Consider the following 22751-nt stretch of genomic DNA (forward strand, 5'->3'; position numbering starts at 1 on the left):
CTACTGTTACAACAGATATTAGTGGTGGCACTTAGCAAGTGGGCCTGGCACACACACTGGCAGGCAGGCAACTGCAATTAGATTACACTAGCAGACTGATGTTTCACAGTCAAAAAAGTTTTTTTTACAAAATTTACACTACAGTTACAACAGATATGAGTGGTGGCACTAGTTGGCAAGTGGGCCTGGCACACACGCTGGCAGGCAGGCAACTGCAATTAGATTACACTAGCAGATTGATGTTTCACAGTCAAAAAAGTTTATTTTTTTAAATATTTACACTACTGTTACAACAGATATGATTGGTGGCACTAGTTGGCAAGTGGGCCTGGCACACATGCTGGCAGGCAGGCAACTGCAATTAGATTACACTAGCAGACTGATGTTTCACAGTCAAAAAAGTTTTTTTTTTTTTAAATTTACACTACTGTTACAACAGATATGAGTGGTGGCACTTAGCAAGTGGGCCTGGCACACACGCTGGCAGGCAGGCAACTGCAATTAGATTACACTAGCAGACTGATGTTTCACAGTCAAAAAGTTTTTTTTTTAATATTTACACTACTGTTACAACAGATATGAGTGGTGGCACTAGTTGGCAAGTGGGCCTGGCACACACTCTGGCAGGCAGGAAACTGCTATTAGATTACACTAGCAGACTGATGTTTCACAGTCAAAAAAGTTTTTTTTTACAAAATTTACACTACTGTTACAACAGATATGAGTGGTGGCACTGCAGGCAGGCAACTGCAATTAGATTACACTAGAAGACTGATGTTTCACAGGCAAAATTACACAGGCAAAAAAAAAAAAAAACGACTGATATTCTAGCCCTAAAAGGGCTTTTTGGGGTGCTGTCCTTACAACAGAGATCAGATGAGTCCTTCAGGACTGTAGTGGACACTGAATACACTAGCCTAGCTATCAATTTCCCTATAAAATCAGCAGCAGCTACACTATCCCTCCTCTCACTAAGAATGCAGGATCAGAATGAATCTAAAATGGCTGCTGCCCAGGAGCTGGGAGGGTCTGGGAGGGAGTGTCTGCTGCTGATTGGCTGAAATGTGTCTGCAGACTGTGAGATACAGGGTCAAAGTTTACTCAATGATGACGAATAGGTAGGCTTACCAGAAGTCCCACTTTTACTGGGATTGTCCCGGTTTGGAGGCGCTGTCCCAGTGTCCCACCCAGTTGTTCATTCTGTCCCAGTAGGGTTGCCACCTCCAGGTTTCAAATCATGTGTCCGGGTTTCAGACCACCTGAAACCCGAACACATTATTCAAAATGACTGGACTGTGGCTCTCCAGCATAGTTGGATGCTGGTACTTTGTTACATGCAGCCCTGCTTAGCTTAACGTTCGTGTCCTTCAAAGTTTACATTTAGTAATACAGGCTGAGTGAGCAGCGTAGGTTATATTTAAATTTTGTAGTACTACTTGGTTTATGTTTCTAAGAATTTAACACCTTCTCCCCCCCCGACCCTTGGTGTCATTGCCGGTAATACACCTTTAGGGGAATCATATGGGTATGACTAGGAAGTACAGACAGGCAGGATTTTTGGCCTGGATCTTGCTTTACTTCATGCAGGATAGCATTTTGGCTATAATCTTCCTGCATTATGGTATAGAGTAGCCTCTTAAACAGCTTTAGCAGGTACGTGTTTCTTTTTTACTTTCATTCAATGTTGTATTTATGCCTTATCAGTATTTGGCTCTGTTCCTTAATTAGACACATAAACACATAATACTCTGCAGATATTAAATTGTGAAAGTGATAATTATGCTTGATGTTTGGCATTATTTAGCATCTGAGATTTAGATTAATGACTTATTTGCCATGACAACGTAATGGTGCCTTTTTTACTAGGGGGTGGTGTTATGGTCTATTTAAACTGTGTGATTCACTTGTATGACTGAGGAAGGGTAGAGTATCCACAAAACATTACACACATAAAAGCTACTACTTTAAAAGGACCGGTAATTGCCACGCCCCCTTAACCACACTCCTGACCACACCCCCACTGGCACCGCACCAGGTGGTCCCAGTTTCACCTCTAAAAATTATGGTAAGCCTACGAATAGGGAGCGGATCGAACATCGCATATGTTCGCCCGCCGCGGCAAACGCGAACAACTATGTTCGCTGGCGAACTATTCACGACATCACTACTAGGCACATGTGTACATACTGAAATGCATGCATATTCTGTGTAACACAACCAAATCTCTCATACCCTGTTCTGTACACAAATCCTACATACATATGAACACAAGAACACACCCATGCACACACTGACTCATATACGTGCATATTCTGTCTAGTAAAACCAAATCACATACACACACATAAATATACACATACGCACACTTGCACACACATACACATAAAATGGAAATAAACACATGCACACACTCACACACATATATATATATACACATACACATTTGCACACATATACACACATACACATTCACACACATATACACACATGCACACATATACACACATATATACAAACATACACACTCACAAACATGCACACACTTGCACACATATACACACACATATACAAACATACACACTCACACACATACACACACTTGCACACATATACAGTACACACACATATACAAACATACACACTCACACACATACACACATTTGCACACATATACACACATTCACATTCACACACATATACACACTTGCACACATATATACACATATATACAAACATACACACTCACACACATACACACTTGCACACATATACACACATATATACAAACATACACACACACACATACACACTCACACACATATACACACATATATACACACATACACACTCACACACATATACACACTTGCACAGATATACACACATATATACACACATACACACTCACACACATACACACTCAAACACATATACACACTTGCACACATATACACATAGATACAAACATACACTCACACACATATACACACTTGCACATATATACACACATATATACAAACATACACACTCACACATATATACACACACATACACATATATACACACATACACACTTACACACATATATACACACTCGCACACTTATACACACACACACATACACACTTGGACACATATATACATACATACACACTCGCACACTTACACACTCACACAAATATATAAAAGCATATCCACTCACACATATATACACACACATACCACACATACCACACATATATACACACTTGCGCAGATATATACGCAGATATATACACAGATATACACTCACACACATATACACACTTGCACACATAAATACACACTCACACATACACACTCACACACATACACACATGTGTACGCACACATATAAACAGGTATACACAGATATACACTTACACACATATACACACACATACAAACTCACACACATATACACACTCGCACACATAAATACACACACTCACACATACACGCATGTGTACACACACATATAAACAGATATACACACACATATACAGTTATACACACACATACACACTCACACACATAAATACACACTGGTCATTGTGAACCTATATATATATATATATATATATATATATATATATATATATATATATATATATATATATATATATATATACACACATGTGTGCATACAAATATAAACAGATTCACATAGACATACACACACATACTTGCACACATATATGCATGAGTGCATACACATGTAAACAGTTTCCCATAAAGACACGCACACACACATATACATGTGTGCATAGACATGCACATATACATAAACAAATACACACATATATGCATGTGTACATACACATATAAACAGATTTGCATAGACACACACATACACACAATTACATACATATATATATATAGGTACAACACTGGGTATTAGCAGGTGAAAAAGCCAAGTGCTACCCACTGCTATCTCTCCTGCACAATTTCCTTTTGATAACACTGTATGACAGCTCAGGGAAATTTCTTCCTATCCATTTAAAGACCCACAGTTACATGTAGTAAAAATGGTCAAATAGTAAATTATCTAACATGGAAATCTAGTTTAACACGCAACAAAATGATTAGAAACAGATATCTAACAGGTAACAGGGAAATCTAGTACTGTTTAACACACAACAAAAGGATTAGAAACAGATATAGTGCAGACACTTCAAATACAGAACTAACTCAAAGTAAAACACGACAGATAATTTATTTCAGTGGCGATGATGACACTTAATATAATGATTGCCAATTTGTGTAATCCCCACAAATAATTAAACACATAGGTAAAGCCAGTCAATAAGGTGTGGCTCCAATTACCATCTGCTTTCTGCTTGGGAGTTGCACTTCTTGTGGGACGTTACTTCAGTTGTTTCCCCTTTAGCGAGAATTAAAGGGACATAAAACAAGTTGGGATAGAGATAAAATATAATAATATGTACTTTAATTAATTTACCTGCAAATTTATTCTGCAGTGCCTCGCCATTAACTCTTTCTTGCTTACTTTTGAAAAATATTTTAAAATAGTTGCCAGCAATTTTTAAACATTTTTTTTATGCAAACTATCTTAAATTAATTAGCCCTTTTAGGATATGCACAGATCTCAACCTGTTTTATGGCACTTTATACATATAGGGGTCAATCGTTAGGAAAAACATATAATAAAAATAAAATCACCATTAAAGTCTAGGCAGATGTTTGTATATAAATAATCGGATACATTTTTGTAAAGGATTATGGTCTACCCCAATGTAAACTCAGTAGTGTAATAACAAATTAGAGCATGCTAATTGTGCAGTGTCCCTTTAAATGCATTTTTTTAATTAACCAATAATGTCATTGCATGATGTATACAATTACTACTGTCTTATAATATTAAGTCCTTTTATAATTACCTTTATAAATGTTTTAACACTTCATCAAAGGGACACTGAACCCAATTTTTTTCTTTCATGATTCAGATAGAGCATGCAATTTTAAGCAACTTTCTAATTTACTCCTATTATCAATTTTTCACCGTTCCCTTGTTATCTTTTGTTGAAAAGCAGGGACTTATGACACAGAATATCATAGGAAGGAAGCACATTTGATACTAGAAGTAAATTGGAAACATTTTAAAATGTTATGTTCTGTCTTATTCACAAAAGAACATCTTTGGGTTTTATAGTCCTTTAAAAAAAAACAGCAACAACATTGGTGTTTATGTAAACTTAGCTTGTACATACAAAAAATAAGACAGAAAAACATAATTTATTTAAGAACTTACCTGATAAATTAATGTATTTCATGGTGGCAAGAGTCCATGAGCTAGTGACGTATGGGATATACATTCCTACCTGGAGGGGGCAAAGTTTCCCAAACCTCAAAATGCCTATAAATACACCTCCCACCTCACTCATACTTCAGTTTAACGTATAGCCAAGAAGTGAGGTGTAAAAAATGAGTAAAAAAGCATACAAAAAAGAGGAACTGGAAAAAATAATGTGCTTTATACAAAAAAATCCTAACCACAAAAAATAGGGTGGGTCTCATGGACTCTTGCCACTATGAAAGAAATGAATTTATCAGGTAAGTTCTTACATAAATTATGTGTTCTTTCATGTAAGTGGCAAGAGTCGATGAGCTGGTGACGTATGGGATATAATACCCAAGATGTGGAAGTCCACGAGTCACTTGAGAGGGAGGGATAAAATAAAAATAGCTATTTCCACTGAGAAATTAGATCCCCACAAAAAAAATCAGTTTTCTTAAAAAAATAAAAAAAACTCAAATCAAAGGCATTAGAATCAAGCTGAGACAACTGCCTGAAGAACCTTTCTACCAAAGGCTGCTTCTGAAGAAGCAAACACATAAAAATGGTAAAATTTAGTAAAAGGATGCAAAACAGACCAAGTTGCTGCTTTGCAAATTTGATCAACCGAAGCTTCATTCTTGAGGACCCAAGAAGTGGCAACTGATCTAGTAATTCTCTAAGCTTTGTGAATCAAAAGTCTGAACCAAAAAAACAGAGAAATAACAGAGACTGTCTGACCTTTCCAGAAAAAAATAACAAAAAGACTAGAAGTCTTTCTGAAATCTTAAGTAGCCTCAACATAGTATTTCAAAGCTCTTACCACAAAGTATGTAAAGACCCTACAAGAGTATTCTTAAAATTCGAACACAAATAAGGAACAACAATTTCCTTAATGATGTTGTTAGAATTCACAACTTTAGGTAAAAATTTAAATGAACTCCACAAAACAACTTTATTTATATAGAAAAACAGAAAAAGAAAGTCACTAAAGAGAGCAGACGATACAGACACTCTTCAAGCAGAAGAGAAAGCCAAAAGAAATAACACTTTCCAAGAAAGTTGTTTAATATCCAAAGAATGCATAGGCATCTACTTATCATCAAGCCGTCAACGCAAATACGCTGAAATTTCGAAGCGTAATTGTGGCGAGCCTGATTCGCCTTAGTTATAAAACCCTACACACCGGCAAAAGTAGAAATCTGTGATGTAACATACAATCCACCGGTCTCAGTCCGACACATATCAATGCTTACTCCACTACAGATGTTCCGAATGCAAATTCGGCACTATCTGACTACTTTTGCTAGTTATCAAATAACTACCAGGTACGCTCGCCACTATTCTGGTCCAGCATACCTGGTTTGCAATCCGCCGACCTGGAGGCTGCTGATGCCATAGGAATCAATGGGAGTCTGAAAGCAGCGAAAGCTCATGTTCGCTGCTTCCCGATATCCCATTGATTCCTATGGGAGAATAAAAGTTATGTTTACACCTAACACCCTAACATATACCCTGAGTCTAAACACCCCTAATATGCAGCCCGACACCGCCGACACCTACATTATACTTATTAACCCCTAATCTGCCGCCCCTACACAGCCGCCACCTACATTATACTTATTAACCCCTAATCTGCCACCCCCTACACCGCCGCCACCTACATTACACTTATTAACCCATAATCTGCTGACCCCTACACCGCCGCCACCTACATAAAAGTATTAACCCCTATCCCACCGCTCCCGGAGCCCACGGCAACTAAATAAATGTATTAACCCCTAAACCGCCAGCCCTCCACATCGCCATAAACTAAATTAACCTATTAATCCCTAAAACAACCCACTAACTGTACATTAAATATTATCTCATCCCTATCTTATAATAAATTTAAACTTACCTTTAGATTTAAATTAAACTATATTAAACTATTAATTAATCTACCCTAACTGTTCTACTAAATTACATTAAACTATATTAAACTAATAATTAAAGGGACAGTCTAGGCCAAAATAAACTTTCATGATTCAGATAGAGCATGCCATTTTAAACAATTTTCCAATTTACTTTAATCACCAATTTTGTTTTGTTCTCTTGGTATTCTTAGTTGAAAGCTTAACCTAGGAGGTTCATATGCTAATTTCTTAGACCTTGAAGCCCACCTCTTTTCAGATTGCATTTTAACAGTTTTTCACCACTAGAGGGTGTTAGTTCACATATTTCAAATAGATAACACTGTGCTCGTGCACGTGAAGTTATCTGGGAGCAGGCACTGATTGGCTAGACTGCAAGCCTGTCTAAAGTACTGAAAAAAGGGGCAGTTTGCAGAGGCTTAGATACAAGATAATCACAGAGGTTAAAAGTGTATTATTATAACTGTGTTGGTTATGCAAAACTGGGGAATGGGTAATAAAAGGTTTATCTATCTTTTAAAACAATAAAAATTCTGGTGTAGACTGTCCCTTTAATCTATTCTAACTATTATAATAAAATTACATTAAACTATATTAAATTAATAATTAACCTACCCTAACTATTAGACTAAAATTACATTAAACTATATTAAACTAATAATTTATCTATTCTAACTATTATAATAAAATTAAATTAAACTATATTAAATTAAAAATTAACCTACCCTAACTACTAGACTAAAATTACATTAAACTATATTAAACTAATAATTGATATGTTATTGAATTCATAAGACTGAAACTACGATTGTTGATGGAATCAATACTTTCATTCAAAAGCAAAGACACCGTATGTCCTGTCATCAATCTATCAGTAACACCCGTGTATAGGGATTGGTCAGTCATCTAAACACTCCTTCATCAAGGGTGGAGTTACTGGGTATAAATACCCGCGAAACCGTAACCTCGGTAAACCTTTTTGATAAAGCCGTGTTAACGGCGAAACATGTCAGGGGAGGTGGGGAGTTGATGGGCTCCTATTTTGTGTTATTTTAATCTTAGCAAGAACTTAACTTAAACTTGATAGCAATTCGGTTAGTTTACTCATGATTCAGTAAGCAGTATTGAGCCGCATACAGTTATGTGCTCAGATGGTTGTGGGTAGCTAAGCATTTTGTCAATAACGGTTGAATGTGGACGGACTTTGATAAATAATCCACTTTTGATTAGAGTCTAACAAGACAGTTATTTCAGTAAATTTTACTGTTAACCAATATATGAGCGAATTAAGATAAGTTTAATGGGCACATAGTTGCCTTCAAGTATTTATTCAAGGACCAACCGATGATAATTCTAGTGGTACATGAGTATTAGTTTTGATCAAAGAAGTTAACTATCATACAGACTAACTGTTACTATCCTGGGGTTCTCTGTACTGCAATAATAAGTTGCTTAGCCATTTTATAAGGGAACTGCAGTCCCTTACACTAGACAAACCAGTACTAATCATATGTACATGATACAATTAACGTCATGTTATAATTTTTGTGAGATACAAATATTACCACTAAATCATTATTGGAATGAAAGGAATTAAGTTAATTGTGTAGCTACAGTGGCAATACCGTGGTTTTCTGTAATTTAACAATATTAATATAAGCAGCTTTATTTATGGCAAAGTGAATTGCAGTATCAAAACTCTTGATGCAAATATCCTATTATATGTACATGGTATACCCCATTATACCATAAATCACTTCACATCAGTAGGATACCACTAGGATATACCTACCTACACGACGTTTGTTGACAATTGGTACACATACTATATCTTATTAGACGTTTAACCACTTATAAGTGGTAATACAGTATTGTGATATACCTACGTCACATTCAACCTGCCAATACTGGGGCTCTATTTTCTAAGGATAAATATCCTTATATTGGGTTTGTAGACTAGTGTATATCTTGTACATTTGGATATATATTATCACCTTACCATTTCTACTTGTCAGCTTATGCTGATTTTCCAACCTATACCTAGTTTATTGTTTCTCCCGTCCAGGATTTAAGTTAAACCAGTTCTTGCAATTTTTAAATGTATTGTCTTACCATTGATTTTAATAAGTCCCAATAAAAGTTAAATTTTAGTTTACCCAGTGTCACCCGCCACACAGTACTCTGTCTTCATTTCATTTAATATAGGGAATTAGAGTGCTATCCAGATGTACAATTTTTTGGAGGTTTATACCTCCTTTTTTCGTTTAATAATTAATCTATTCTAGCTATTATAATAAAATTACATTAAACTATATTAAATTAATAATTAATCTAACCTAACTTTTATACTAAAATTACATTAAACTACAAATTAAATTAACTATATTATATATTGAAACACCTAACCCTACTCAAATAATTTAATTCTACACTAAAAAATTACAAAGTAACAAAAAACTAACTAAGTTACAAAAAAGAACAAACACTAATTTACACAAAAAAATAAACACTAAGTTACAAAAAATAAAAAATAAATTATCAAAGCTTTAGACTAATTACACCTAATCTAAGGGCCCTATGAAAATAAAAAGCCCCCCAAAAATAAAAAAGCCCTAGCCTACAATAAACTACAAATGGCCCTTAAAAGGGCCTTTTGTGGGGCATTGCCCCAAAGTAATCAGCTCTTTTACCTGTAAAAAAAAAATACAAACAACCCCCCAACAGTAAAACCCACCACCCACACAACCAACCCCCCAAATATAACCCTAACTAAAAAAACCAAAGCTCCCCATTGCCCTGAAAAGGGCATTTGGATGGGCATTGCCCTTAAAAGGGCATTTAGCTCTACTGCAGCCCAAGTCCTAATCTAAAACTAAAATCCACCCAATAAACCCTTAAAAAAATCCTAACACTAACCCCTGAAGATTTACTTACAGTTTTGAAGATCCGACATCCATCCTCCAAGAAGCCGGGAGAAGTCCTCAATGAAGCGGCCGAAGTCTTCATCCAAGCCCGCAGAAGTCTTCACCCAGACAGCATCTTCTATCTTCATCCATCCGGCGCGGAGCGGCTCCATCTTCAAGACATCCGACGCGGAGCATCCTCTTCCAACGATGACTACCAAATGAAGGTTCCTTAAAATTACATCATCCAAGATGGCGTCCCTTAGATTCTGATTGGCTGATAGAATTCTATCAGCCAATCGGAATTAAGGTTGAAAAAATCCTATTGGCTGCTGCAATCAGCCAATAGGATTGAGCTTTCATCCTATTGGCTGATCCAATCAGCCAATAGAATGCAAGCTCAATCCTATTGGCTGATTGCAACAGCCAGTAGGATGAAAGCTCAATCCTATTGGCTGATTGCAACAGCCAATAGGATTTTTTCAACCTTAATTATGATTGGCTGATATAATTCTATCAGTGTCAAGGTTTTTTCCCTGTTGTTTGCAATGTACTGCTGGCAGACATTTTACTTACCTCTCTTCCTGACTATGGTGCATTGTGGGGGATGCTGCTCATTTCCTACACTTCTTTTTATGGCCAGACTGGTGTGCATCATCTATGTAAGACAGGATGCAGTCTCAGAATTGTGATGTCATCACTTATTATTTAAAGGGCCTCTGTTCAGTATGCTTTGCCTTTGCGTTGTCTCAGACCTGTTTGTTAGAGTTCCTGTATGTTACCTGGCTGCCTGACGTCCTTCCTGGTTCCTGATCTCTGGCTTGTTCCGACTCTGCTGTTTTCCTTGTTCCTGATTCCGGCTCATCTGACTATTCGCTTTGGCTCCTGACTCGGCTCGTCTGACTACCAGCTCTGGTTTTGACTCCTGGCTTGTTATTTGACTTGTGGGCTTTTTATTATTTTTTGCTATTAATAAAGGTGTGATTATTTTTGGACTTCTCGTCTCAGTCTGATTCCTGGCACCCTGACATTACGCAAAGGACATGAATCCTGATGGTGCTAATAATCCACCTTTACCTGCCATCATTTCCAGGATGGAGGAACAGGATCACTGCTTGGATCAATTTGCACTAGCCCTGCAAACCCTGCTGACTCGCACTGCACATTTGGACCAAAGTGTCCCGCAAGTTATAACTGCTCCTGTTTCCGCTGCTGCACCTATGCCTACCAGGAGCATGTCCGGTTCTGCACCTCTACCTCATCGATATGGAGGTGATCCTATTCAGTGCAGAGGGTTTTTGAACCAGGTGGGCATTTACTTTGAGATGTTACCTCAGGCGTTTCCCTCTGACAGAGCTAAGGTGGGATTTCTCATCTCGTTACTCTCTGACACAGCTCTTGCCTGGGCTAATCCCTTGTGGGAGACTAATAAACCTGTGATTTCAAATTACCCTGAATTTGTGGCCTCCTTTCAAAGGGCATTTGAGGTTCCGTCTCACTCCTCCTCTGCTGCTAAACGACTCATGTCCATTCAGCAAGGTACAAGATCTGTTGCTCAGCATGCTATTGAGTTCCGTATGCTTGCCGCAGAGGTAGGTTGGAACAATAAAGCCCTTGTTGCCGCCTTCTTTCATGGGCTCTCTGATGCAATTAAAGACGAAGTTGTTGCCAGAGATTTACCAGAGGATCTCGAGGCATTGGTGTCTTTTTTATCCTAATTGACATCAGACTCAGAGAGAGGCCCTCTTTCAAGGAGCTCTTGTGGAAGCCTCCTGTTCCGTTGTCTCCTACGTGTTCGTTCCCACCCATGCCTCCCTCAACTCCCATGCCTCCTGGTCCCGAGTCACCAGGTACTGCTGAGCCAATGCAGTTGGGATTCACGCGTCTCTCCACGGCGGAGAGGGCCTTTAGGAGGAGGGGGTCTGCCTCTATTGTGGGTTACAGGGCCACCTTTTGAAGTCTTGTCCTACACAGCTGGGAAATGCTCACACCTAAGGTCCTGTCGGGGGCAGACCTTGGGTGGTTTATCCTCGTCCCCGGAACCGCTTAAGGAGAAACCTTTTGTCACGGTTGTCCTTTCCTGGGTGGACTCCTCCATAGTCACTCAGGCTCTTGTTGACTCCGGTGCTGCGGGCTATTTCATTGACAGTGCTTTTGTATCAAAGCACTCCTTTCCTGTTTTGCCTCGGTCCGTTCTGCTTGCTATTGAGGCCATTGATGGCAGGCCCCTTCAGCCCGCACTCATTACTCACGAAACTGCTCTGTTGTCCATGGCTGTTGGGGCTCTCCATTTTGAAACCCTCCAGTTCCAGGTGATAAACTCTCCGCATTTTCCGGTTGTTCTGGGTTATCCCTGGCTCCAAAAGCACAATCCCAGTCTCGACTGGCGCAGGTCCGAAATTTTGTCGTGGTCCCCACAATGTATTTCCACTTGTCTTTGGAACCAGTTAATGTCTTGTGCACTTCTTTGGTATCTCAATTGCCAGAGGTGTACCGAGAGTTCCTAAGCGTGTTTGACAAAGTGCGTGCCGGTACGTTGCCTCCTCATCGGTCTTACGATTGTGCCATAGACCTGCAACCTGGAGCCATTCCTCCTAGGGGCTGGGTGTACCCTCTGTCTGTTGCAGAGAATTGTGCTATGGAGGAGTACGTTTCCGATGCTCTGTCACGGGGAATCATCTGCAAATCCTGCTCTCCTGCAGGGGCTGGCTTCTTCTTTGTGAAAAAAAAGGGTGGCGAGTTAAGACCATGCATCGATTATAGGGGTCTTAATCATCTTACTATTAAGAATGCTTACCCTATTCCGCTCATTACAGAACTCTTTGACTGCCTCAAGGGAGCTACGGTCTTTACTAAACTTGATTTGAGAGGAGCATATAATCTCATTAGGATTAAGGAGGGTCACGAATGGAAAACAGCATTTAACACCAGGAGCGGGCATTATGAGTATCTTGTAATGCCCTTTGGCCTATGTAATGCTCCTGCTGTTTTTCAGGAATTTATTAATGATGTCCTACGAATTTATTAATGATGTCCTATGTTGCAACAGTGTGTTGTGGTGTACTTAGACAACATCCTCATACACTCACCCTCACTTGAGGCTCATTGTTCTGATGTAAAACAGGTTCTTCAGAGACTAAGGCCTAGATTTGGAGTTTGGCGGTAGCCGTGAAAACCAGCGTTAGAGGCTCCTAACGCTGGTTTTAGGCTAACTCCGGTATTTGGAGTCACTCAAAAAAGGGTCTAACGCTCACTTTTCAGCCTCGACTTTTCCATACCGCAGATCCCCTTACGTAAATTGCGTATCCTATCTTTTCAATGGGATTTTTCTAACTCCGGTATTTAGAGTCGTGGCTGAAGTGAGCGTTAGAAATCTAACGACAAAACTCCAGCCGCAGGAAAAAAGTCAGTAGTTAAGAGCTTTCTGGGCTAACGCCGGTTCATAAAGCTCTTAACTACTGTACTCTAAAGTACACTAACACCCATAAACTACCTATGTACCCCTAAACCGAGGTCCCCCCACATCGCCGCCACTCGATTACATTTTTTTAACCCCTAATCTGCTGACCGCCACCTACGTTATACTTATGTACCCCAAATCTGCTGCCCCTAACACCGCCGACCCCTGTATTATATTTATTAACCCCTAATCTGCCCCCCACAACGTTGCCACCAGCTACCTACAATAATTAACCCCTAATTTGCCGACCGCAAAGCGCCGCCACCTACATTATAGCTATGTACCCCTAATCTGCTGCCCCTAACACCGCCGACCCCTATATTATATTTATTAACCCCTAATCTGCCCCCCTCAATGTCGCCTCCACCTGCCTACACTTATTAACCCCTAATCTGCAGAGCGGACCGCACCGCTACTATAATAAAGTTATTAACCCCTAATCCGCCTCACTAACCCTATAATAAATAGTATTAACCCCTAATCTGCCCTCCCTAACATCGCCGACACCTAGCTTCAATTATTAACCCCTAATCTGCCGACTGGAGTTCACCGCTATTCTAATAAATGTATTAACCCCTAAAGCTAAGTCTAACCCTAACACTAACACCCCCCTAAGTTAAATATAATTTTAATCTAACGAAATTAATTAACTCTTATTAAATAAATTATTCCTATTTAAAGCTAAATACTTACCTGTAAAATAAATCCTAATATAGCTACAATATAAATTATAATTACATTGTAGCTATTTTAGGATTAATATTTATTTTACAGGCAACTTTGTAATTATTTTAACCATGTACAATAGCTATTAAATAGTTAAGAACTATTTAATAGCTACCTAGTTAAAATAATTACAAAATTACCTGTAAAATAAATCCTAACCTAAGTTACAATTAAACCTAACACTATACTATCATTAAATTATTTAAATAAAATACCTATAATTACCTACAATTAAACCTAACACTACACTATCAATACATTAATTAAATACAATATCTACAAATAACTACAATGAAATAAACTAACTAAAGTACAAAAAATAAAAAAGAACTAAGTTACAAAAAATAAAAAAATATTTACAAACATAAGAAAAATATTACAACAATTTTAAACTAATTACACCTACTCTAAGCCCCCTAATAAAACAACAAAGACCCCCAAAATAAAAAATGCCCTACCCTATTCTAAACTAATAAAGTTCAAAGCTCTTTTACCTTACCAGCCCTGAACAGGGCCCTTTGCGGGGCATGCCCCAAGAAGTTCAGCTCTTTTGCCTGTAAAAAAAAAACATACAATACCCCCCCAACATTACAACCCACCACCCACATACCCCTAATCTAACCCAAACCCCACTTAAATAAACCTAACACTAAGCCCCTGAAGATCATCCTACCTTGTCTTCACCTCACCAGGTATCACCGATCCGTCCTGGCTCCAAAATCTTCATCCAACCCAAGCGGGGGCTGGCGATCCATCATCCGGTGGCTGAAGAGGTCCAGAAGAGGCTCCAAAGTCTTCATCCTATCCAGGAAGAAGAGGCGATCTGGACCGGCAACCATCTTGATCCAAGCGGCATCTTCTATCTTCATCCGATGATGACCGGCTCCATCCTGAAGACCTCCACCGCGGACCCATCTTTATCCGGCGACGTCCAACTGAAGAATGACGGTTCCTTTAAGGGATGTCATCCAAGATGGCGTCCCTCGAATTCCGATTGGCTGATAGGATTCTATCAGCCAATCGGAATTAAGGTAGGAATATTCTGATTGGCTGATGGAATCAGCCAATCAGAATCAAGTTCAATCCGATTGGCTGATCCAATCAGCCAATCAGATTGAGCTCGCATTCTATTGGCTGTTCCGATCAGCCAATAGAATGTGAGCTCAATCTGATTGGCTGATTGGATCAGCCATTCGGATTGAACTTGATTCTGATTGGCTGATTTCATCAGCCAATCAGAATATTCCTACCTTAATTCCGATTGGCTGATAGAATCCTATCAGCCAATCGGAATTCGAGGGACGCCATCTTGGATGACGTCCCTTAAAGGAACCGTCATTCTTCAGTTGGACGTCGCCGGAAGAAGATGGGTCCGCGGTGGAGGTCTTCAGGATGGAGCCGGTCGTCATCGGATGAAGATAGAAGATGCCGCTTGGATCAAGATGGTTGCCGGTCCGGATCGCCTCTTCTTCCCGGATAGGATGAAGACTTTGGAGCCTCTTCTGGACCTCTTCAGCCACCGGATGATGGATCGCCAGCCCCCGCTTGGGTTGGATGAAGATTTTGGAGCCAGGACGGATCGGTGATACCTGGTGAGGTGAAGACAAGGTAGGATGATCTTCAGGGGCTTAGTGTTAGGTTTATTTAAGGGGGGTTTGGGTTAGATTAGGGGTATGTGGGTGGTGGGTTGTAATGTTAGGGGGGGTATTGTATGTTTTTTTTTTACAGGCAAAAGAGCTGAACTTCTTGGGGCATGCCCCGCAAAGGGCCCTGTTCAGGGCTGGTAAGGTAAAAGAGCTTTGAACTTTATTAATTTAGAATAGGGTAGGGCATTTTTTATTTTGGGGGTCTTTGTTATTTTATTAGGGGGCTTAGAGTAGGTGTAATTAGTTTAAAATTGTTGTAATATTTTTCTTATGTTTGTAGATATTTTTTTATTTTTTGTAACTTAGTTCTTTTTTATTTTTTGTACTTTAGTTAGTTTATTTCATTGTAGTTATTTGTAGATATTGTATTTAATTAATTTATTGATAGTGTAGTGTTAGGTTTAATTGTAGGTAATTGTAGGTATTTTATTTAATTAATTTAATGATAGTATAGTGTTAGGTTTAATTGTAACTTAGGTTAGGATTTATTTTACAGGTAATTTTGTAATTATTTTAACTAGGTAGCTATTAAATAGTTCTTAACTATTTAATAGCTATTGTACATGGTTAAAATAATTACAAAGTTGCCTGTAAAATAAATATTAATCCTAAAATAGCTACAATGTAATTATAATTTATTTTGTAGCTATATTAGGATTTATTTTACAGGTAAGTATTTAGCTTTAAATATGAATAATTTATTTAATAAGAGTTAATTAATTTAATTAGATTAAAATTATATTTAATTTAGGGGGGTGTTAGTGTTAGGGTTAGACTTAGCTTTAGGGATTAATGCATTTATTAGAATAGCGGTGAGCTCCGGTCGGCAGATTAGGGGTTAATAAGTGTAGGCAGGTGGAGGCGACGTTGTGGGGAGCAGATTAGGGGTTAATAAATATAATATAGGGGTCGGCGTCGTTAGGGGCAGCTGATTAGGGGTACATAGGGATAATGTAAGTAGCGGCGGTTTACGGAGCGGCAGATTAGGGGTTAAAAAAATATGCAGGGGTCAGTGATAGCGGGGGCGGCAGATTAGGGGTTAATAAGTGTAAGGTTAGGGGTGTTTAGACTCGGGGTACATGTTAGAGTGTTAGGTGCAGACGTAGGAAGTGTTTACGCATAGCAAACAATGGGGCTGCGTTAGGAGCTGAACGCGGCTTTTTTGCAGGTGTTAGGTTTTTTTTCAGCTCAAACAGCCCCATTGTTTCCTATGGGGGAATCGTGCACGAGCATGTTTTTGAGGCTGGCCGCGTCCGTAAGCAACTCTAGTATCGAGAGTTGAAGTTGCGTTAAAAATGCTCTACGCTACTTTTTTGGAGCCTAACGCAGCCTTTATGTGGACTCTCAATACCAGAGTTATTTTTATGGTGCGGCCAGAAAAAAGCCGGCGTTAGCTACGCGGGTCCTTACCGACAAAACTCCAAATCTAGGCCTATGTGAGAACGGCCTGTTTTGTAAACTCGAGAAATGTGAGTTCCATCAGTCTCAAGTAACCTTCCTAGGTTACGTTATCTCCGTTGCAGGGTTCTCCATGGAGACAAGTTATCTGCAGTTCTGCAGTGGCCTCGCCCAGTTGGTCTTCGGTCTATTCAACGTTTTTTGGGGTTCGCCAATTACTATAGAAAGTTTATTAAAAACTTTTCTTCCTTGGTCAAACCTATCACAGACATGACCCGTAAAGAGAATGATCCCCTCCATTGGTCACCTACTGCCATGACGGCCTTTTATAGTCTTAAGACTGCCTTTGCTGCTGCTCCAGTTCTGGCTCATCCTAACTCTGTCCTGCCTTTCGTTCTTGAGGTCGATGCATCTGAGACTGGAGCAGGTGCCCTCTTGTCTCAACGTCCTAAGCCTGACGGTTCCTTGCATCCGTGTGGTTTCTTCTCTAAGAAATTGTCTCCAGCGGAGTGCAATTATGAAATTGGTGACAGGGAATTACTGGCCATAATTTTGGCACTCAAGGAATGAAAAGAAAAGATGGGCGCTATTTTTGTCTCGTTTAATTATGTGGTCTCCTACCTACTGGTAGTAAGAATGTTAGGGCTGATGCCCTCTCTCGACAATTTTCGCCTCTGTCCAAGGAGGAGTCTGTACCTACTCCTGTTATACCTCCTGACCATATTTTGGCTACCATACGTACTAATTTGACTTCTCCCTTGGGGGAGGCGATCCTGGCTGCACAAACCAATACACTTCCTGAGAAACCTAGTGGTAAGTGTTTTGTTCCTGAGAATCTTCGAACTAAACTTTTGCACACTTAACACTATCCTAAAGCCGCAGGTCACCCAGGCAAGAACCAAATGATTTGGTCTGTCACTCGACAATTCTGGTGGCCAGGTCTTCGTTCTGATATTGCTGCGTATGTTGTATCCTGCTCAGTTTGTGCACAGAATAAGACTCCTCAATGTCTTCCTGTGGGTCTTCTTCAACCTATTGCTAATGGTGAGCGTCCTTGGACACATCTTTCCATGGACTTCATTGTCGAGCTCCCTATTTCCAATGGCAATACTGTTATCCTTATGGTGGTTGACCATTTTTCTAAAATGTCACATTGCATTCCCTTGATGAAGCTGCCTACCGCTCAGGAGCTTGCTTCGATTTTTGCCCGGGAGGTCTTCCGTTTACATGGGTTACCCAAGGAGAAAGTATCGGACTGGGGTAGCCAGTTTACCTCCAGATTTTGGCATTCTTTTTGTGCTTAAATGGGGATCCAGCTTTCCTTCTCCTCTGCATATCACCCTCAATCCAATGGGGCTGCGGAACGGTCTAATCAAGCTCTGGAACAGTTCCTCCATTGCTATGTCTCAGATCACCACAATAATTGGTCTGAACTGTTACCTTGGGCAGAGTTTGCTCGTAATAGTGCTAATAATGCTTCCTCCAAGTTATCCCCGTTTATGGCGAATTATGGGTTTCAACCATCCTTGTTGCTCGATTCATGTCTCAGGGTATTCCGGCTTTGGAGGAGCATCTCCGGCAACTCTGTTCCACGTGGGTGCAGATTCAGGATTGCCTTCATCGTTCTATGCAGCGCCAAAAGTTCCAGGCTGATCGTAGGCGTCTGCCCGCACCTTCCTAACAGGATGGTGAGAGAGTTTGGCTGTCATCCCACAACTTTAACCTTTGTGTGCCTTCCAATAAATTGGCTCCCCATTATGTTGGTCCTTTTCGAATACTCCGACGAGTTAATCCTGTGGCCTACGCTCTTGACCTTCCTCCTGCTATGCGCATCTCCAATGTTTTTCATGTCTCCCTCTTGAAACCATTGGTTTATAATCGGTTTACCACTGTGTTGCCTCGTCCCTGTCCTATCTTTGTTGACAACCATGAGGAGTATGAGGTCAGCAGCATTATTGACTCTCTTATGTCCAGGGGCTGTGTACAGTATTTGGTTCACTGGAGGACTATGATCCAGAGGAGATTTCTTGGGTTCCCTCCTCTGATGTTCATGCTCCCACCCTCCTCCATGCCTTCCATGCCCGTTTCCCCAGTAAGCCTTTTGTTCTCCCGTGAGGGAGGGGTCATTGAGGGGAGGGTGCTGTCAGGGTATTTTCCCTGTTGTTTGCCATGTGCTGCTGGCAACCATTTTACTCACCTCTCTTCCTGACTATGGTGCATTGTGGGGGATGCTGCTAATTTCCTACACTTCCTTTTATGACCAGACTCGTGTGCATCATCCATGTGAGACAGGATGCAGTCTCAGAATTATTATTTAAAGGGCCTCTGTTCAGTATGCTTTGCCTTTGCGTTGTCTCAGACCTGTTTGTGAGAGTTCCTGGTTCCTGATCTCTGGCTTGTTCCTGACTCTGCTGTTTTCCTTGTTCCTGATTCTGGCTCGTCTGACTATTTGCTTTGGCTCCTGACTCGGCTCGTCTGACTAACAGCTCTGGTTTTGACTCCTGGCTTGTTATTTGACTTGTGGACTCTTTATTATTTTTTGCTATTAATAAAGGTGTGATTATTTTTGCACTTCTCGTATCAGTCTGATTCCTGGCACCCTGACAATCAGTCAATCGGAATCTAAGGGACGCCATCTTGGATGACGTCAATTAAAGGAACCTTTATTCGTCGGTAGTCATCAGAAGGAAGAGGATGTTCCGCGTCGGATGTCTTAAAGATGGAGCTGCTCAGCATCGGATGGATGAAGATAGAAGATGCCGTCTGGATGAAGATTTCTGCCCATCTGGAGGACCACTTCGCCCGGCTTGAATGAAGACTTCTCCCGGCTTCGTTGAGGACTTCGGCCGGGTTGGATGAAGACTTCTGCCACTTCCTTGAGGATGGATGTCCGGTCTTCAGAACAGTAAGTCGATCTTCAGGGGGTTAGTGTTAGGGTTTTTTAAGTGTGTATTGGGTGGGTTTTATTTTTAGGTTAGGGCTTTGGGCTGCAAAAGAGCTAACTGCCTTTTTAAGGGAAATGCCCATCCAAATGCCCTTTTCAGGGCAATGGGGAGCTTAGGTTTTTTAGTTAGTATTTTATTTGGGGGGTTGGTTTTGTGGGTGGTGGGTTTTACTGTTGGGGGGTTGTTTGTATTTTATTTTTTTTACAGGTAAAACAGCTGATTACTTTGGGGCAATGCCCCGCAAAAGGTCCTTTTAAGGGCTATTGGTAGTTTTGTTTAGGTTAGGGGGTTTTATTATTTTTGGGTGGGCTTTTTTTTATTTTGATAGGGCTATTAGATTAGGTGTAATTAGTTTAAATATCTGTAATTTGTTTATTATTTTCTGTAATTTAGTGGGTTTTTTGTACTTTAGCTAATTTAATTTAATTTAGGTAATTGTATTTAATTTAGTTCATTTATTTAATGATAGTGTAGTGTTAGGTGTTATTGTAACTTAGGTTAGGTTTTATTTTACAGGTAAATTTGTATTTATTTTAGCTAGGTAGTTTTTAAATAGTTAATAACTATTTAGTAACTATTCTACTTAGTTAAAATAAATACAAACTTGCCTGTAAAATAAAAATAAACCCTAAGCTAGATACAATGTAACTATTAGTTATATTTATTTAGCTTTATTTTAATTATATTTAAGTTAGGGGTGTTAGGGTTAGACTTAGGCTTCTGGGTTAATAAATTTAATATAGTGGCGGTGACGTTGGGGATGGCAGATTAGGGGTTAATAAGTATAATTTAGGTGGCGGTGGTGTAGGGGTGGCAGATTAGGGGTTAATAACATAATGTAGGTGATGGTGGGCTCCGGGAGCGGCAGGATAGGGGTTAATACATTTATTAGAGTGGCGGTGGGCTCCGGGAGTAGCATGATAGGGGTTAATACGTTTATTAGAGTGGCGGTGGGCTCCGTGAGCAGCAGGATAGGGATTAATACGTTTATTAGAGTGGCGGTGGGCTCCGGGAGTGGCAGGATAGGGGTTAATACGTTTATTAGAGTGGCTTGGGCTCCGGGAGTGGCAGTATAGGGGTTAATACGTTTATTAGAGTGGCGGTGGGCTCCAGGAGCGGCGGTTTAGGGGTTAATAACTTTATTTACTTGCGGCGGGGTCCGTGAGCAGCAGGATAGGGGTAAAACAGTGTAGTATAGTGTGGGTGTTTGGTGACAGTATACCAATAAAGCTGAGAAAAAGCCAAAGAGCAGCGGGATCGATGACTGTCAGTTAACAGCAGACCGCTGCTCATCACGCCATACTTGGTGCGCGGCTTTTTGACAGCTTTTTTGGTAACTTTGGAGAACGTATTCAGGTCCGCGGCAGCGAAGTTAGGCGATCTTAGGCGAGCGTATTGGTGCCGTCGAATGCAAGTAAGTTGACGGCTTGATAAGTAGATGCCATATGCTCAAAAGAATTTTCAAAATCAAATTGAGATTCGAAGGAGGAGAAATAGATTTAATAACAGGTTTAATATGAATCAAAGCCTAAACAAAACAGTGAATATCAGGAAGTTCAGAAATCTTTCTATGAAATAATACAGAAAGAGCAGAAATTTGTCCTTTCAAAGTATTTGCAGACAAAACGTTAATCCAAATCATCATGAAGAAACTGTAAAATCCTAGGAATTCTAAAAGAATGCCAAGAATAACCATGAGTTTCCAAACCTGAAAATAAAATTTCCTAGAAACAGACTTACTAGCCTGTAACATAATGCTAATAACTGTGTCAGAGAAACAGCGTTCAATTTCCAAACCTTCAAATCTAGAAATTTGAGATCCTATGGAAAAAACGGCCCCTGAAACCGAAGGTCTGGTCTTAAAGGAACATCCGACAAGGTCCGCATACCAAAACCTGAGAGACCAAGCTGGAGCTATCAGAAACACATACAAATTGTTTCATTATGATCTTGGAAAAAGAACCAGAGGAGGAAACAATGTAAGCAGGTTGGTAAAAAAACAAAAAACTGCTAGAGCATCCACTATCTCCGCCTGAGGATCCTTGGACCTGGAAAAGAATCTGGAAAACTTCTTGTTTAGACAAGATCTATTTCTGGAAGACCCCACATCTGTACAAGATGAAAAAACACATCTGAATGGAGAGCACTCCCCCAGATATAAAGTCTAACGGCTGTGATAATCCCCTTCCCAATTGTCTAAACCTGAGATATGAATTACAGAAATTAGACAAGAGTTGGATTCCACCCAAGAAAGTATCTGAGAACTTCCTCCATAACTGAAGAACTGCGAGTCCCTCCTTGATGATTGACAAATGCCACTGTTGTGATATTGTCTGTTTAAAAAACAAATGAAATAGATGTCTCTTCAAAAGAAGCCATGCCTGAAGAGCCCTGAAATTAACATTGAGTTCTAAAATATTGATTGGTAACCTCGCCTCCTGAGGTT

At 39.9% G+C, this 22751-nt stretch overlaps 1 protein-coding gene across 1 annotated transcript; it reads left to right on the forward strand.

Annotated features, from left to right (window-relative positions):
- Positions 1-494: 494 nt before the first annotated feature.
- Positions 495-3552, forward strand: LOC128638216 (histidine-rich glycoprotein-like). The gene is made up of 2 exons (XM_053690071.1): positions 495-1118; positions 2082-3552. Exon 2 carries the CDS (start codon positions 2402-2404, stop codon positions 3374-3376), a length of 975 nt encoding a protein of 324 aa, XP_053546046.1. The 5' UTR covers positions 495-1118; positions 2082-2401; the 3' UTR covers positions 3377-3552.
- The last annotated feature ends 19199 nt before the right edge of the window (positions 3553-22751 follow it).

The sequence above is a fragment of the Bombina bombina genome, chromosome 8 (assembly GCF_027579735.1).
Source record: "Bombina bombina isolate aBomBom1 chromosome 8, aBomBom1.pri, whole genome shotgun sequence".
NCBI lineage: Eukaryota > Metazoa > Chordata > Amphibia > Anura > Bombinatoridae > Bombina > Bombina bombina.